Below are 16,739 nucleotides of genomic sequence, written 5' to 3'. Positions count from 1 at the left end.
AGCGACAGTCTTTTATCGTCTCTATAAAATAATAACCAATAGAATATTGAATGAAGGAGAGCATTAAAATTGCAAGTTCAGGACCAAAAAAATACTGAACTTCTTACTTTAATAGGTAACTGGTAATTTTCCAAAGTTCTTCAAGGGAAATGAAGATTTTAGCAATTGAAAAAATAATTATTTCCGTTTTGGGAATCAAAAGAGAATGAAAATCCTATAAGTCAACCCTTTGTGAATTATACCGGCCACCAAGGTACCATTGTATACTAGACCTACATGAAATCTAGATTTAAAAAAGTCTGCCATGCCGCCTAATAAGATCAAACACTCCACCACGTGCCAGCCCGAGTTAGTTCGTGCTAAGTGGTGCATAAAACTGCCCGTCTCCATGGCAACCAAGAGAGGGTTGCGGCCCTCCGCTTAGCCACGTTTTCTCCCTCAGCAGATCGCCTATCGGTTGTTTACCGAACCTCGATTCGTCTATAAATTATTTTTATTTACAAAGGTGGCATTTTAACGTGTATTGAGGGAAATTTACAAATTGTATTGCTTGCAGTACAGTCCAGTAGGAATCAATAATAAAATCGTGAATGAAGCTTGATTTCGTTCTGGTATAGTAAAGTGTATTTTCTACACTTTTGGTATTAAAGTAAAAGAAAGCTTTGTTTAATAACCGTTAACCCCTCGTGGTAAGCTAAATATGCTTGTTACGAGTGGGTTCACCACAATAGTTGATCGGCGGCGGGGATCGAACTCGCGTTCCTCAGATTACGAGTCGGCAAGTCCGACACCTTCACCGTTCAGCTATCGTTATGGGCTCACAGTCACAGCCTCACAGGTGTGGATTGCTTAGGGCATCAAGTAGTCTTAATCAGGTACTGTAGAATTTTAAAGGTGATTTGTATGTACGCAATAATCTACGACTAATGTTTTTAGATCAATTACCATTTGTATAGGATTATTTAGACGCATTAAGCGATGGTTTGGGCAATTAATAAACAATAGATGACCTTCTACCTCCAAATATAAGAGGGTCTCTTTATTTTATTCCATTGGGGACCACTGCCAAGGATATTTTAAATAAATTAATGTCACGACACTCACGACATGTCTCAAGGTCGCTTTCAAACAAATTAGGAAAGGGTTACGGTACTTAGGGTAAACTATGACTACATTATTTATGTAGAAACTATTAACGTAATTATTACGGATATTCATATTTGCGTGAGTAGGTACCTACAACTTTAAATATTGTAAAGTAGACCAATTATTACTAAAGTCCATTTGTACTTATTCTGTGGTGTAGGCCAAATTTAAACATTTCTATAGTGGTAGATATAGGTATTTGTACTACTTTACTTGACCTCGGTCATAAACTACTTGATTAGGTACTAGTTAACGAAACGGCGTCATTATTTTTAACCCCATTACTTTTCTTTCCCATCACTATTGCAATAATATCTTATTTTTCTATTCCCAATTTATTTTCGAATTTAGAGCAGGTCCTTAGACTTTTTATAAAATCTGTCTCTAACGGATTTATTATTTGGTTTCAGGTACACCGTACACAAGCCAAGATAAATAAATACGTGCCTTATGATCTTCCTCCGTTTCTCTTGTATATTCTTGTTATTAAATAAATTAAGCACTCTGTCCAGCTCAACTCATTGCGTCGAAACTTTTAAAAATCACGTCGTCCAAAGAATAAGTCCAATTCTTCTCAATTTTCAAGAGCAACGCATTTTGTAAACAACGTGAGCTTTCAAAGGAGCAGAGAGAAGATAGAAGATACAGATTATAAAGCGTTGACGTTTCAAAGTTTAAAATATTAACGGGCAAAGGAAGCTATGTTGTACAGCCGAATTAATTAGCAATAGAGTGGATGGTTTTGTTAGAAAGATGTCGGTGTGGGTGGGCAGTGGCTGCGGAGGCGGCGAGGTGCGCCCGCCTCCGGCCGCCACCGCCACTCTCATGTCAACCAATACGTCTATGGAGTCCGGGATCGAGGCAGGGGTCCTGCCGACTGTCACGGGATCCCTGGCGTCCGCCCGGGACTCGCTGGGGTCACTGTCCAGAGCAGCAGAGCCGCTGTATGATACAGACCACACAGACCTCGGCTCGGAGTTGGATGAGGCGGATATCAGGCGGGAGTTGATGCACGATGTGAGTAGCTGATGCAATTCCTTCGGTATTCATTCTATTATTGGATGCTATAGTTTGATCGATCTTGGCCTGTCCTATTTTTCTTATTCCTATTTTATTGGACATAAGTATATCAACTAAAGTACTCCAAACAACAACTGAAACTTGTTTGAAAGCAAAGTTTAGACTTTTACCTGAATACAGAGTTCTATAATAAAGCTCAAACATTGCCTGAAAAAGTTTAATATTGTTTACGAGTATAAGAGCATTCTTACTTAGTTACAATTACTTATTTCATAAATGTTGTTTGTTTTCAGAAATGGCGTCTCCTCTTCGATAGGGTAAGTTGAATTTCTTTAATCATTATTCATACAGTGACATCTTAATGGATTAAGCATCAGATATAAAAATATCGTTTCGCCACACTACGTGACTTTTGGTGTGAAATATAAATTTTTGTAACACGTCCCGATGATATCGCGTGAAATATCTTTATTTTATTTTGCTACCTGTTATTTCATCTGAACCACGAGCCGACGTTAATCGAAATTTAAGATAAGCTGGTCGAAACCCCAATAAAAGTCTTAAATAATTCAAATAAAAATTATTCATTAGTACTTAATGTAGGCCCTTTTCAGGGTATTTACACGTCCCAAATAACTTTAAATAAGATCTAAACTTCCGGCTTATTACATCCAGTACTATTTCCAAATATTTTCATGGTAGTAAAACATGAATAACATTTCCGTATATTGCCAAACTGAAAAAGAAAAATGATATTCGTGGAAATAGGTCAGACAATTGCAATGTAATGCTTGTTTCTGTGAACCAAAAGCTTTGTACGTACGTTACAAATCGCTATCAGTCACGCACAGATCGAAGCATAACAAATGTTTCTGAAATCAATATTATTCCTGGAAGTTGGAAGCATGAAAGCGATTTTCGACGAAGTACGTGGTGGTTCAAATGTTCCTAATTTGCGTAACCCACGTTTGACTGTACGGAAAATGGAGCGGCTGTGTTCATAGACTAGAGCTAGGGTTGCGTTTTAAAATATCAAACAAAATAAAATGAAACAAAATGCATTTTAAGTGCAGTAGGTACCTACTTACTTTCTCTGAACATACTTTGTAGTTACTAAATTACTTTCGAATTCCTATGACATAAGTCTCGTTTGGCCTTTTTAATTTTCAGTAAATGCGAACCTGATTTCAAAGGCTTCAAAATAAATAAAGTACAATTTTATTTTAATGAGTTGCACTAAAATTGTCGTCAATATCTACAAAAATACAAAATAGAGATTTTTACACGTATTCAGTGCGCATAAAGAAAAACTAGAGGTCAAATAGGTAATATAAATAATAATTTAACGCCCAAACAGTAGTAATAAAAACGTTTCATATTTAATTTTGAAAGATTAACAGTCATGAAATTGACTGGTAACGGCACCATTATTTTAAACGCTCGTAAACTTAGCGACTTTCGCTATAAACCTGCGTGTTGAACACGCATATTTCATAAAACCTGTCGTTTACGATGGGGAGACAAATTTCAAAGAATAACCTTTGTTTGGACTGATTAAAATGTACAGAAGCGGGATATAAAATGTTTTAAAAGCAGATAAAAACCGTCGGTGGCGCTGCGGATCAAACGTAGAGTCGTCACGTACAGGACATTGAGATAATGCGAGGAACAAGATAGGGGCGCTTGATTTTTTGAGCTGTCTTTTTGGAGAAATGCTGTAAATATGAAACACATGTGTGAAGTATGAAGGTGCGTGGTTATGACGTTAGGACGCTCCGTTGAAATCTAATCGATGTGGCACGTGACGTTTTGTTGGCAGTTTGATCCGGAGGGGTTTGGAGAGATCCCGTGGCCCGACTTCTTGCAGACGCTCCAACATCCAGACTTCATTGCTCAGGTGCCGCCGCATAAAAGGGAGGTTAGTATAAAGAGTAATAACTAAGTTTTTATGATTTTGTAGGACAAACAAAGATGTAGAGTTCTTTTTTTTTAAACATTTTAAAAGCTCGAATGATCCGCTACTGTCGCGATAGTTGTAGGATATCACAACTGATATCACAACTCTGGTTTCAGAGTATGCTTCAATCAACTGAAATGGTTTAATGTTTATTGCAACGAAAAAAACCTAGTTACTTAATGCCTTTATTTTCTCTCTTCTGTAGATTCTTCTGGACAAAGCGCAGAGTGCATCGAGCAACGCCATAACGTTTCAGGAGTTCGTGAATGTGGTGAGTACTACCATAACTTATTTTGACTACTCTCGAACTCAAATGAAGGTCGTAAATAGTTTACGGCCACGTCCAATAAATATGGCGATATATGCGTCAGTCGGGCACGGCGGCCTTTGCCATCGCAGTGGGTTAGGTTATGTCCCACAGCGCCGCCCGCCTCCCACAATACAAGACAACTAAATTAAGATGCAACGCCGATTACGCTCGACTCGCGCGCGTTTCCAAACACAAAAGTCACTAAGCCAAACCACAATCTAAAATACGTTTACCTTACACTAACTTAAGGAAACCTGAACGCAAACGCACGCGTTACTCCAATTTCGAAGGGACCCACATCCTTATCTGGTCCTTACTGTCCCGTCTCGTGAAACGATAAGGTCCGGCACGATTTATTAGGTGGACATTTTATTTTTGTGTGGTAAAATATATTATCTTAAATGCGTATTAACACTGAGCACGGTCGTTTATTACTTATTTTATTTGATTGGGATCATTGTATATAAAACTTGATTTAGATAACGAGTCATATTTGGAAAATAATTATTTATGTAAGTCCTCTAAGCCTCAGTTTGAATGAGGATTTCTTACATTAATTTTTATACTGATTAATTGATTAAACTAAGTGTTTTTATGTTCTGTGACTCTACAAAGTACAGTGTGAACTCTCTAAGTAACACACATTTGTTAGAGCATAAGGATGCTAAGGATGGATGATAAGGATCAATCATTTAATAATCAAATTATACTAGGTGTCCATAGTTTGCGACAATTTATATTATAGGTAAGTATAGGTAACTGGTCTGTTTTAATTGACTTCCAACCTAGGTATTGCACCCATAATACAATTAGACGTGTTTCTAGATACTTGTCATAATTATTTATTTTGCAAAAGACCATAAATTTAACGTCCTACTTTATTTATGATCTGGCCCCGATGTGTTGAAGAAGTAAAAGCGAATATTTTTAAGAGCATAATTAAAATTAATTGCATAAAAATATTAAAATTTATGAGCTGATTAAAATAATTAGGCGACTTGATTCTCTCCATACATCACTTTAATGCACGAATGTGTCAAAAGCGAGCAAACCCTCAATTAATAATTCCTCCGAGACGGGGTATTTTTACCAATATTTGCATAAAAGAATCTTAGGAAGCTCTTTGTGGCGACCCGAATGTCGTTTGAGAATTATGACCGTGGTCCCTTGCCTTTATTAATTAAGTTATTGGGTGTTTTAAAGGCCTTTTAATTTTTAAAGTGGATTTTATTTAGAAACGATCGCGTCGAGGTACCTTAATAAATAAGGATTTAAATTTTATTGCGAAGTCGGGTGTGAATTCTTGGATATAAAGTTGGTAGGTAAAATAGTCGCTAATATTTCGAGTGACTTTTCTTGGTGTTGCGTACAGCCGGGCCGAGGGAAGGAATGTTTTGCGTACAATTGTGTGGATAGTCGTAAATCAAAATTAAATTCGACGTATAAAGAGACAACGAGGTACAGTGTAGGCCCGTGGGCGTCCATGATGCGGCATTCTTATGCTAATCCACGCACCACATTCGAACGGGGTGGGCCAAATTGTTATTTATATTGTCACCTCGCGCTTTTTATTCGAACCTACCCAAACTGCCGCTAAATTGCTGGACGACATTGCTTTAAAACTCCGTTTGCAATAATTTCGCGTATTTGATTGGAGAACCTTACCTAATGTTATATTAGGATTAAGCTCCTCTCTGACAGACACATAAGACCCAAACATACTTATTTTATACGGCAGTCACAAATAAACATGCATATGTTTATGTTAAACTGCATACGATTGAATATTTTAAATAACAATGAGTAAAATACTCCTCACGATTAAATAATAACACGTCATCGGCCGACCCATGGTTTTCCTATGAAATCGATGTCATCTATTGTTATGAAAATATTTTACATCGTTTGGAAGCCATGATTGATGTTGTTCGGGTGACTGGTAACGGAGGCTTTTAGGGAAATCGCACTCTTACGCCGAAGCAATTTCCTATAGGAAATTAGTTCACTCCATTACGCCGATTTAGGCGCGAAAGGGAAGCAAAAGCAACATGGCGGCTTCATTAGTCAAATGTGTCGGAAAAATCAAGATAAATAATTTATATGGTACCAAACTTATTAATATACATTCTTAAGTAAATGAACACGAAAAGAGATTCGATTTAGTTCATTGAAACTAGTTACTTGTACGTGTAAAATATATTTTTAAATGTATTGTTAGGTATGTTTGTAACAGGATACATTTAAGTTCCTGACATTAATTTGCATTCGCAAATACCAGTGCCTTTCCAAATTCCTTACGCTTTGGTTTTTCCACTACTTCCATAACCCTTTCATCACAATGAAATCGGTAAATATATACTAGTTTATTGGTGCTATGTATAAAATAGATAAGAAGAGGTTCTACACTTTTGTAAATATAAATTATATCAAATAGTTTATTTTTATAAATCTAAAATAAAATAAAGGCTCCACAAAAATTTTAAATGGTTCAAACGTACCCTAAGATAATAACGTTTATGCTATAGGACCCAACATAATTCATGGTATCTTAAACGACAACCATTTAATAGGTATTTTTAGTTTTAAACTGATAATAACTAAGATTTAAAAACGTATAATACCAATCGATTTATCTGAAGATTATTAGTTAGAACTAAACATTTTATCTTAACCCCCGGCGCTGATACCTGTGAGGTACACAAAAACTGAACCAAAGTGGTCCCCTAATCAATTTATGAGGCGCTAACTGGAACATGGAAAATGTATTAAAGCGCTGTGGGAACTCTACACACGCCAAACATTTCGGATACCCATAAATATCTGCTGTGACCACAATATTCTAATGTTATTATCGAAGGTACTGTTGACTGGGATTTATGCTTGCAAAATAGCCGTATAAAAGTCATAAACTTTGAAATGTACAAAGTTTGACCATTAAAAACCGTCTACACGAAACCACACAAAATTTATTAAGAGGCAAAGTTTGTAAGCTTGTAAGTTTATAGACGGTAATTTCCGATAGTTCGCCAATATCACTGCAATTTTCGTTGCACACAAATTTAAATAAAGGGTAGCTTATTTCAAATATCTATGATCTTACACGTTAGACGAGAAAATTACCGACTCTACATTTTTTATGCATCTTGTTGCTGCAGGCAATTCCACTCATCACGGTTATTTTGAGGCACCTAATTTGCCATCTAGATAATGCAAATCCCCATAAAAAGACTGCCAAAAATAAACCAAAGTCACATCAAAAGTCCACAATGCGTCACTAATCCACATTGGGAACAAAAACAATTACTTAATAAAACACACCTCAATCAAAATTAATTGCTTTACGCATTAATCTCTTTATCTTCCCTTACAAAACAACGTGTCCGTTCTCTAAGGTAATGGAAGCAATCATTCCAGATAAGATCCCTCTAATGTGAGAAAAGGTAGACGTTCCGTTCGGATCGTTAATTTAATTTGAAATAATAAAAGTTATATCCATCATTTATCACTTTCGACAAATTTATTTTTAAATGCCCACTTCTTATCTGTGACTGGCCAGCGGGGTGGGGGCAAAAAGAGGAAAGGTCGCGTAGAATAGGCGTAGGCGTGCCGCTGTCGGCGAGGCGTCAAGCCGTCATTAATTCGAAGTGGCGGAGACGCGGCGCGGGCGCAGCGCGGCGACAACCCCCGCCTGTCGCCCGCCGAGCCGTAGCATCGCGGAGAAAACAGCCAACTCGTAGTCTACGTAGCACACCTGTATTTTTATATTACCCATAAATTTTTTAGAAAAACTGTAGGGTTCTCTTACTCTAATCTAAGCAAAGTAGGTTCTTAAAAAACAAGATAAATTATAGTTCTTCACTCTTCATTCTGCTACCGCGGTAGCAAGAGTAAGAGCTGTTTTAGAGATATTATTCGACATATAACATACATAACAGCTATTGCTATTGCAATTCCTTTTCTTTTGGAAATAAAACGTTTAGTAGTAAAATTATTCAGACTTAAATATCATACCATACCAGAAATACACGCCATAATATACCAGGCAACGGTATAAGTACCATAAGCTCCAATTTGTAACATATAACATACCTACATACTTAATTTGTTATTAAAAGAGTCAATAGGTAGGTACAACTTTACATTCGAAAATTGTTGGCCGTTCTAAACGGGCTGTGGTGTAGCGGAACTGCCCCGACGTCACCGTCGCCACCGAAGGGTTAGCAGCGGCAACCCTCGCCCTTGTCGTGACCTATGCGTTTCTGCATTTGACGTCTCGGGTCCAATGTTCTTCATGTTGTCAACAAATAGACCCCGGATCTCAGTGTTGTTTTGAAATGTTATGCAAATCAGTGTTTTGTTTAGTAAAACGTCTTTTGATTAGATTTATTTTATTAGTTGGGAAGATTGAACCTTATCTTATACAACGGCGAAAGTAGATTATAAACACGTCTTTGAAAAAAAAAGTACTCAGGTAAAAGGTACTTACAGTAAAATTGGGGGAGACCTTTGTCCAGCAGTGGACGTCTTTCGGCTGAAACGAACGAACGAACGAACAGTAAAATACCAACATTAAAGCAAACAGAAAGAAGATGAATTTCAGGAACTTCTTAACCCTGAAAAAGAGAACAGACTAAAGCTCCTCAGAGTTTGCTATAATAATAAAGATTAAAGACTTATTAAGTTAAATATGATGATGCAATGAGACCTTAGAGAGTTTGCAACGTTCTTACAGAAGGAAAACCTGCAAGCAAATAATTCATCCTTAGTGCCCTAACAGCGGTGCCAATAAAACAAAACAAAAAAGCCGGGAGCGTTCCTAATGAATGATTATAAAAATTAGAAAAATAAATCGTCCTCGGAAAAGTTTGGAGCAAGCTAATTCGTTAGGTCCTGTCGGGGGCGCATTCCTCGGCCGAGTAGGTTTTCGTGTTCGGCCGTGTCCGCTCGTAAGTCAGCCGTATCGCTGCCATCTAAATTGAGATTTTATTGACGATTACTGTTCTAGCAGGTATCGTTGCGATCTTGGCGCCCGGCGCGGCGTCGATCCCGGCTTTGATCCGCCCCGCTATGTGTTGATGGGGAATATTTTTCTCAGCAGTTGGAGGTATTAATTAACCACCTCTACTTTTGTGTGGCTTTTACTTGAACAGACTCCCAGCCTTACTTCAGTTGATCCAGAAAATAATAATTTACAGCTTCAAGTTGCTAGTCGATAGTGCGTTAAAAATATTGGTCAACAAAAAGGATTGAGTAGTAATTTCATCTCGCACAAATGATTCTAAAAGAAAATGCAGAATGTGCATCAAATGACGTGTTTTAATGAAAGGTTAGCCGAACAATTGAGTTATAATTATGTTTTATTCAGAACCATTATAGTAACGATTGTTTAATGTTTAAATCACCTTTTGATACGAGCATTCCTTGGCTGCGGATCTTTTTGTCATCCGGTCAGAAGGATAATACACAAATCACAAATGTCTGCGGTGAGTTTTTACAGGTTTTCGCGCCGATTCTAACGACCGCTAACATGAGGATGTTGTGAGGAAAATATTTTAACGAGTGTCTGTTGACATTGATCCGAACATTAATTTCTATATCGGCTATTGTTTTCGATCGCACAATGCGAGGTATCCAAAGCCCAGCCATTACTGCAGAGGACTTTTTCGTGTAAGCTTTGATTTGATTGCCGTCGTTAAAGTAAGTGCTATCAAGATTATCATACAAAAGCGTGCATTCTCAATTTAGTGTTTGGTTTCCAAACTTGGTTATGATTCATCGTGATGTTTGCGACCGATTTTTGTCCCGTGTGATGTCATGATGCGACTAATCCGACATGCCGGGCTGTATGGTAATGATCATCTGAAAGCATACCGTCTGTAAATTGTTAGCGGTTCTTTTCGTTCTGTTTATGAAATTCTGGTTTTGCATGTGACTCAGTTTTTATGCCACATAAATGTCGAATTAGATTTGACATAATCAATATAAAGGCATGTTGAGTTTGCACATCATGACCTGTGTCATGATGACCCTAATCATGACCATGTGTTTGTTTTCCCTCAACTATAAATACCTCTACATGAAGATTTACCTGCAATACCTTACCAAAGACCATGCTAAAGATCTATATAATTATTATCTTGTTTCATCGATAGTACACCTCCCATTAGACAAGGTTGACGCAGATAAAAAGCTTTAAGCTCAAAACTATAAGGTTCAAAATATATTCTACTATTTCCCCCCAAGGGAAATAGTAGTATTTCAAAGATATTGAAAAACACATTGTGGTTATTTTAACACAATAATAATTGTCTAACCTTTACGACACGTAAACAAACCAAAGGGCACAGGTGCGTGTGAACTCGCCGCGCGTGAAATTACTGTAAATTTAACAAATTCACTCCGGTGTGGTCTTAGAAAAAATACTGTTACGATTACACAAACCATCTACCCCCGCGCCGATTCGCTACGGGACCTCCGCCCTAGGGTTGCCAACACCTAAGTTGGAAACCAGAAGTAAGTGGTGACAGACCACCTTCGTGACCGATCGTGTGAAAATAGTTAATGAATCACTTTGTGTGTAAACCCTGGACGCTATGGCAGAAACTTGATGCAACTCAAAAGTAACTAGCAGTTGCAGTTTCGTTGCAGTTGCGTTTCACCGTCTGTTCTGGGCCTTAGAAGTGTCTACGTCACTCTAACGAAACCGTCAAGCTATTAATTTCAATTTGACAAAGATGTAGAGTTCGAAGAGAATTTAAGGACCTAGGATTCACGTAGAACGCTACGGTATGATGAGAGTTAGAAGAAGTTTGCCTCTCCATAACATCTGATAAATTGTTTAGGATGCAAGCAATAATGGATGTACTTATATTGGCATTACTTTACCATCATGAACATATTTTTAGTAGAATTACTTTATTTTACTACTACATTGGCACCCCTGCAGTCCAGCCCATCATCATTTGTCCCTCCGAGCGCATTACCCTTGGAGGGATGCCGCCATTTTTTGTGAGGGCCCAAATACATGATGACTCTTTAGCCTCAAATGATTTTGCTACATAATGTTATTGCGCATCTTTAAAATGCAATAACCATTTCAAGAGGTATTTGCCGGCTTTTTTTTTTGAAGTATCTCAACAAATTGCATATCTTGAGATCGTTAGCACCCTGTTGAATATTTGGAAGAAATTTTCCGTTTTCTTGTGTAACTATCCAAAGCCAAAACATCTTGGCTTCATAGAGTCTTTTATCCAAACAAATGCCCAGTACTTTCAGGAGTGGACTAACTGGTATTTATATGAAAATTTCGAGGATGCAGAGACGAAGTATAAATATATCTACAAATTATAATTATGTATTATGATGATAGATTATGTATAGGTATGCCTTTATTTAGTTATAGTTTAGTTTAGTAGTTATTTGTTACCATTTTGTTGTATATATGTAAGCAAAGTAAAATAAATAATTACATCAATACAATAAAAAATAGGTAAAAGAGATTTCAGCTTATGGACCTGAAACTTCCTCACCTTTTGATAAAATTTTATTATACCTACCAAATATTACACATACGAGTAGCGGAATCTGTATTCAGTTCCAAAAACAAAGACAACCTTCACGCATCGCATCCTCAAGTTCTTACAACAATGTTGCAAGGAGTTACGAGGTAGGCTGTTCAGGTAATGTAGAGTTCCCACTATCATACTGAGAAGACATTTCGTTAAGGCAATAAAACATGCTGTCTTATTTATAGTAAAGAAACCAAACTTCAGTCCTTATTTACAGCGACTAGCAAATTGAGTTACATTAAATAAAATACGTAGTCCTACTTAGCCTAGGCGCAGACCACCGACTTTTAGTTGGCCGATAGTTGGGCCCGATTCTAATTTGTGTAAAGAATCGGTCAATATTAAATCGGTGTAATGTGCGCACTTTCATACATCTCTATACTGATTAACAGCCCGACCCAACTATCGGCCAACTAAAAGTCGGTGGTCTGCTCCTAGGCTTATGTAACGTTAAAGGCCTTCTCATTTGCTGTAATGTTTAAACATTTTAAGTTTCCAAATCTTCAGGTAACATGAAGCCATTGGTAGGTAGGTAAGCTTACTAAAATTATGAACTTTGACCCCGTTTTTTCTGTGAAAACCAGGTTACTCGGTGACCCCCATATTCGTGCTAATCAGGACCTAAGGAGGTCATTGTTATTTTACACCACAGAGCTCTCCCACGCTGATGTGACTGGTTAGTTAATGGGAGTAATTATTTAAACGTGAAAAGCTGGCTGAATGAGGTCTTTCGTATCTATTTGAATTTTATTTTGTTGTCCCGAAGCAGTGGTAGGGTTAAGTAATACCGGGATGCGTAAAAGCGTGTAATATCATCATAATAGGCTAGTTTCCCAAAAAATTTTTTTAGTCCGTCATGTTTAATATCAAAAAATATTGAACACATATATTTTTATTTATCTAACAAATAATTACATAGTTATGGTGCGTTGAAGTTCCGCACGACGTCACAACGTGCGGCACTTTTATGCACGCATTGACGTCACGAGCCTCTTCTTATGAACTTTGGCGCGCTTTATCTCTTTAAATTTTCATTAGTTTGAAAAAGTGAAAAATACGAGTATTTTTTGATAAGTTAACTGACGGACTAATTAAAACTCTTGCTTTTTGACCCAGGAAACATCCCTATTTCAGCCACAGGACTTCTACTGCTGAACAGACCTCGCCCAATGACTTCCATTGGTAGTTTAGTGGTCGTGGTCGTGCCAGTTGGTAGCGGCCTGCTTCCAGCGCCTTCCTGCTACCTTTATGAGGTCGTCGGTCCACTTTGTGCCTAAAAGCCTAGGTAACTATATGCAGAAATTATAAGGGACTTTTTTAACTTAATTTGTCCTCAGAGGTCTCTATGAAACTGAGTGTTCTTTTTTGTTCAGTCAAATCCACGTGGAGGCACCATGTCCGGGTGAGTATGCGCTGAATATTGTGTTTGATTGAAATCGATCCGAGCAGATACACGTGTAAACACATCCTAATTTTAGGGTTACGTATAAGTTTAAATTAAACGGAGACCCCCTAAGAACACTCACGATAAGATTATTATAATATGTTTTCATATAGGTACACTTAATACGTGAAAAAGTTCAGACCAACACAAATAAATTAATTTTTCATACACTTAATTAAATGTTTGCATTGTCCAGGTATCGAACCCGCGCCCTCTACTATGTGATAGGTGGCTCGCGTTCCATTAATAAGTAAATGACTATATTTTTTTTAAACTATTTTTACAGAAACTATTTTTTTGGGGGTTNAAAGAGGTCCAAATTTTGAGATTTTTTTTTTAATTTTTATAATTTTTTTTTAATTTTTATACATTTTTTTTTCTTACAATTCGCATGTTTCTATCCCTATTACAACGTTTGCAATGATCGTTTGAACAAAGGCTAGTAAAAGGTTTTTTAGTATCGCTTGTTTATTTAGCATTATCACTGTTTTTATCTTTTGAGGATATACCTCTTAGTTTAAAAGTTATTACATTTTCTTTACAAGAAGTAATTGGAAGAAAAAAAATCTATAAAAATGTCAAAAAACAAATTTACCTCTTTTTTGTCGATAAAAATAGGTCTAGTTTCACCTATTTTCATATGTGCACTTTATCGTGACTCACACTGTATAAACGCTGAAAGTTTGTCAGCGTATGCTCCCAATATAGGTTAGAATGTTGGTGGATTATGAAGTTTAGGTCATCGTGGCTTTGGAAGCTATCCTAAAAAAACTGTCTGGCAAGGAGTTGGAACTGTCAAAACTGTCTGGCCGAAAAGAGGAATAAATTCCATGCGCGATACAAGCTTTCGAAATTATTTGAACCTTGCATACAATTATTTTTTTCGTTTTATTATAATGTGTTAACGGATTAACGATTAACGTTAACTTGCGTTAAATCTTGCTATATGTAACGTTTTAACGTTTAACGAAGTTATAGCCTGACCAGTAACATAAAAACCCTGGCATAGAGGCGCTTCAATTGCATTTGATAGTGCAACACTGAGTACAGTCGTACATGTCGCTCACCTAGCAGTATAATGACACATTTACTTTTTTCTTATTTTACAGAAATGAGGGTCAAAGATTTTACAAATGTTTGAAACGAAGTTATGAGTTCATTTTACATTTTATCATGGATTTTATGGTTTTAGCAACTAGTATAGACCTTAATAGATACTTAGGGATAAAAAATCCACTTCAGGTTTCCAGGAGTTACTTCATAGCAGTCAAAGAAGAAGAAGAACCATGCAATTGTGCCGTTATACTTTTGACAACTTCCAAAAATGTCATATATGCCCCAAAGACATAATTAAATAGGATGTGAAAACTAGAAATATTTGGTTGATAGAAAACAAAAGTTTTTATTTGAAATCAACATACAAAAAAAAGTTTAACTAAAATATTATAATAACCTATATATTATAATAACCATCAGGAATGGCTCTTTCCATACCAGGTGACCGACCACGCTGGGAGAGAGGTACGTAAACTCGCTCTGATGCTGGATCTCTCCCAATTGATAGACTGTGCAACCAGGGTCCCGGACATCGACACTCACACAGCCAACTGCCTTGACCTTCTGCTGACATCTGATCCAGACAGATATTCCATCCTGGTTACTGCCCCTCTTGGAACTTCTGACCACTGCCTGGTGAAAACTGTATCGACATACTCCCCATCCGATCGTGGCCCTTGTGGAGTAAGACGAGTATGGCGATACAAGTCGGCAGATTGGGACGAGATGCGTCAGTTTTTCGCATCTTTCCCTTGGAGGCCGGCATGCTTTTCTTCTCGAGACCCAACGAGTTGCGCCAATGCCATAACAGAAGTTATACGCCTGGATATGGAATTCTTCATTCCTTACGCAGACGTCGCCTCAGGTAGCAAAGCTCGCCCTTGGTTCGATGCTGAAGCGTGTAAGCAGTCAGCATTTCTGGCATGGGCTGATGCTCGAACGCATGACTCATCTGACACTCGCAATCTGAAGAAAGCCTACAACCAAGCCTCCAAGTCTTGCAAAAAGGCGTTACGCAGGGCTTGCTATGATCATATTGGACGCATTGGCACCAAACTTGCTTCTTACCCAGCCGGGTCCAAAGCCTTTTGGTCCCTTGCCAAGGCCATCCAATCAAACTTCTGTCGCCCCAGCCTGCCGCCACTGCTGAAACCCGATGGCTCACTGGCTCACTCTGCTGCGGAAAAGGCGAACCTTTTTGCCACCCTGTTCGCTGATAACTCACGTCTTGACGTCGCAGGCAAAACGCCACCCTCATTAACCCCTGCCTCCTCCACCATGCGTGAGGTCCGCATACGGCAGAGAGAGGTTTTAAAGTCTTGCGTTCTCTTGACGTAAATAAAGCCAGTGGACCCGACGGAATTCCGGCAATTGTCCTGCGTAACTGTGCGCCGGAGTTGTCTCCTATTCTGACACGCCTGTATCGACTCTCACTTGAGACTGGACTAGTCCCTAAATCATGGAAACTTGCGAACGTACAGCCCGTACCTAAAAAGGGCAGTCGTGCTGACCCAACTAATTACAGACCCATCTCTGTTACGTCTATACTCTGCAAGATAATGGAACGTGTCCTCAATGGCCGACTCCTGTCATACCTTGAAAAAAATGACCTACTCAGGGACCGTCAGTATAGGTTTCGGTATGGTCGTTCTACAGATGATCTTCTCGTGTATGCCACACACTTATGGAGCGAGGCCATTGAGAAACATGGCGAAGCCATTTCTTCAAAAGTCCATTTCTTATGGCTCCAACATTCCGAGGTGTGCCTGTCAAAATCACCGAGCAACTGCAACTCTTGGGCATTGAAATGTCCAGCAAGCTGAACTTTGGCGAGTACATCGAATCCATAGCGAAAACTGCTGCCAAAAAACTTGGTATCCTCTCGAGGGCAAGGCAGTACTTCTCCAAGAAGCAAAGGCTGCAGCTTTATAAAGCACAGAAAGACCCGACCTTGCATGGAATACTGCTGCCACCTCTGGGACGGCTCTGCCAAGAAACATTTGGCTGCTTTGGATTCGGTGGAAAGGCGTGCCAGAAGACTTATCGACAGCCCTACCCTTGTTGAAGCGGCGCTCCAGGAACTTGACCATCGCCGTAAGGTAGCATTCCTATCGGTTTTCTACAGGCTACACTTCGGAGAATGTGCGAAAGAATTACACGAATTAATTCCACCAGCCCCCTTTTATCATCGGGGAACCAGACGCAGGTTAGCGTACCATCCCTATATTAAAATTAAAA

The 16,739-nt window shown here is 38.3% G+C and overlaps 1 protein-coding gene across 1 annotated transcript in view; it reads left to right on the top strand.

Moving 5' to 3' along the window:
• Window positions 1–1,741: 1,741 nt before the first annotated feature.
• The window catches only part of stet (stem cell tumor), a 121,273-nt gene continuing 106,275 nt past the window's right edge, over window positions 1,742–16,739 (top strand). The window contains exons 1-4 of the mRNA XM_028313047.1: window positions 1,742–2,163; window positions 2,460–2,483; window positions 3,986–4,084; window positions 4,329–4,394. Coding sequence (XP_028168848.1) covers window positions 1,900–2,163; window positions 2,460–2,483; window positions 3,986–4,084; window positions 4,329–4,394 — 453 coding nt within the window. The 5' untranslated portion in view covers window positions 1,742–1,899. The remainder of the gene's footprint in view (window positions 2,164–2,459; window positions 2,484–3,985; window positions 4,085–4,328; window positions 4,395–16,739) is intronic.

The sequence above is a fragment of the Ostrinia furnacalis genome, unplaced genomic scaffold (genome assembly GCF_004193835.3).
Source record: "Ostrinia furnacalis isolate ACB-3 unplaced genomic scaffold, ASM419383v2 OfSCF4125, whole genome shotgun sequence".
Lineage (NCBI taxonomy): Eukaryota > Metazoa > Arthropoda > Insecta > Lepidoptera > Crambidae > Ostrinia > Ostrinia furnacalis.
This window is presented reverse-complemented; position numbering and strand designations above follow the sequence as displayed.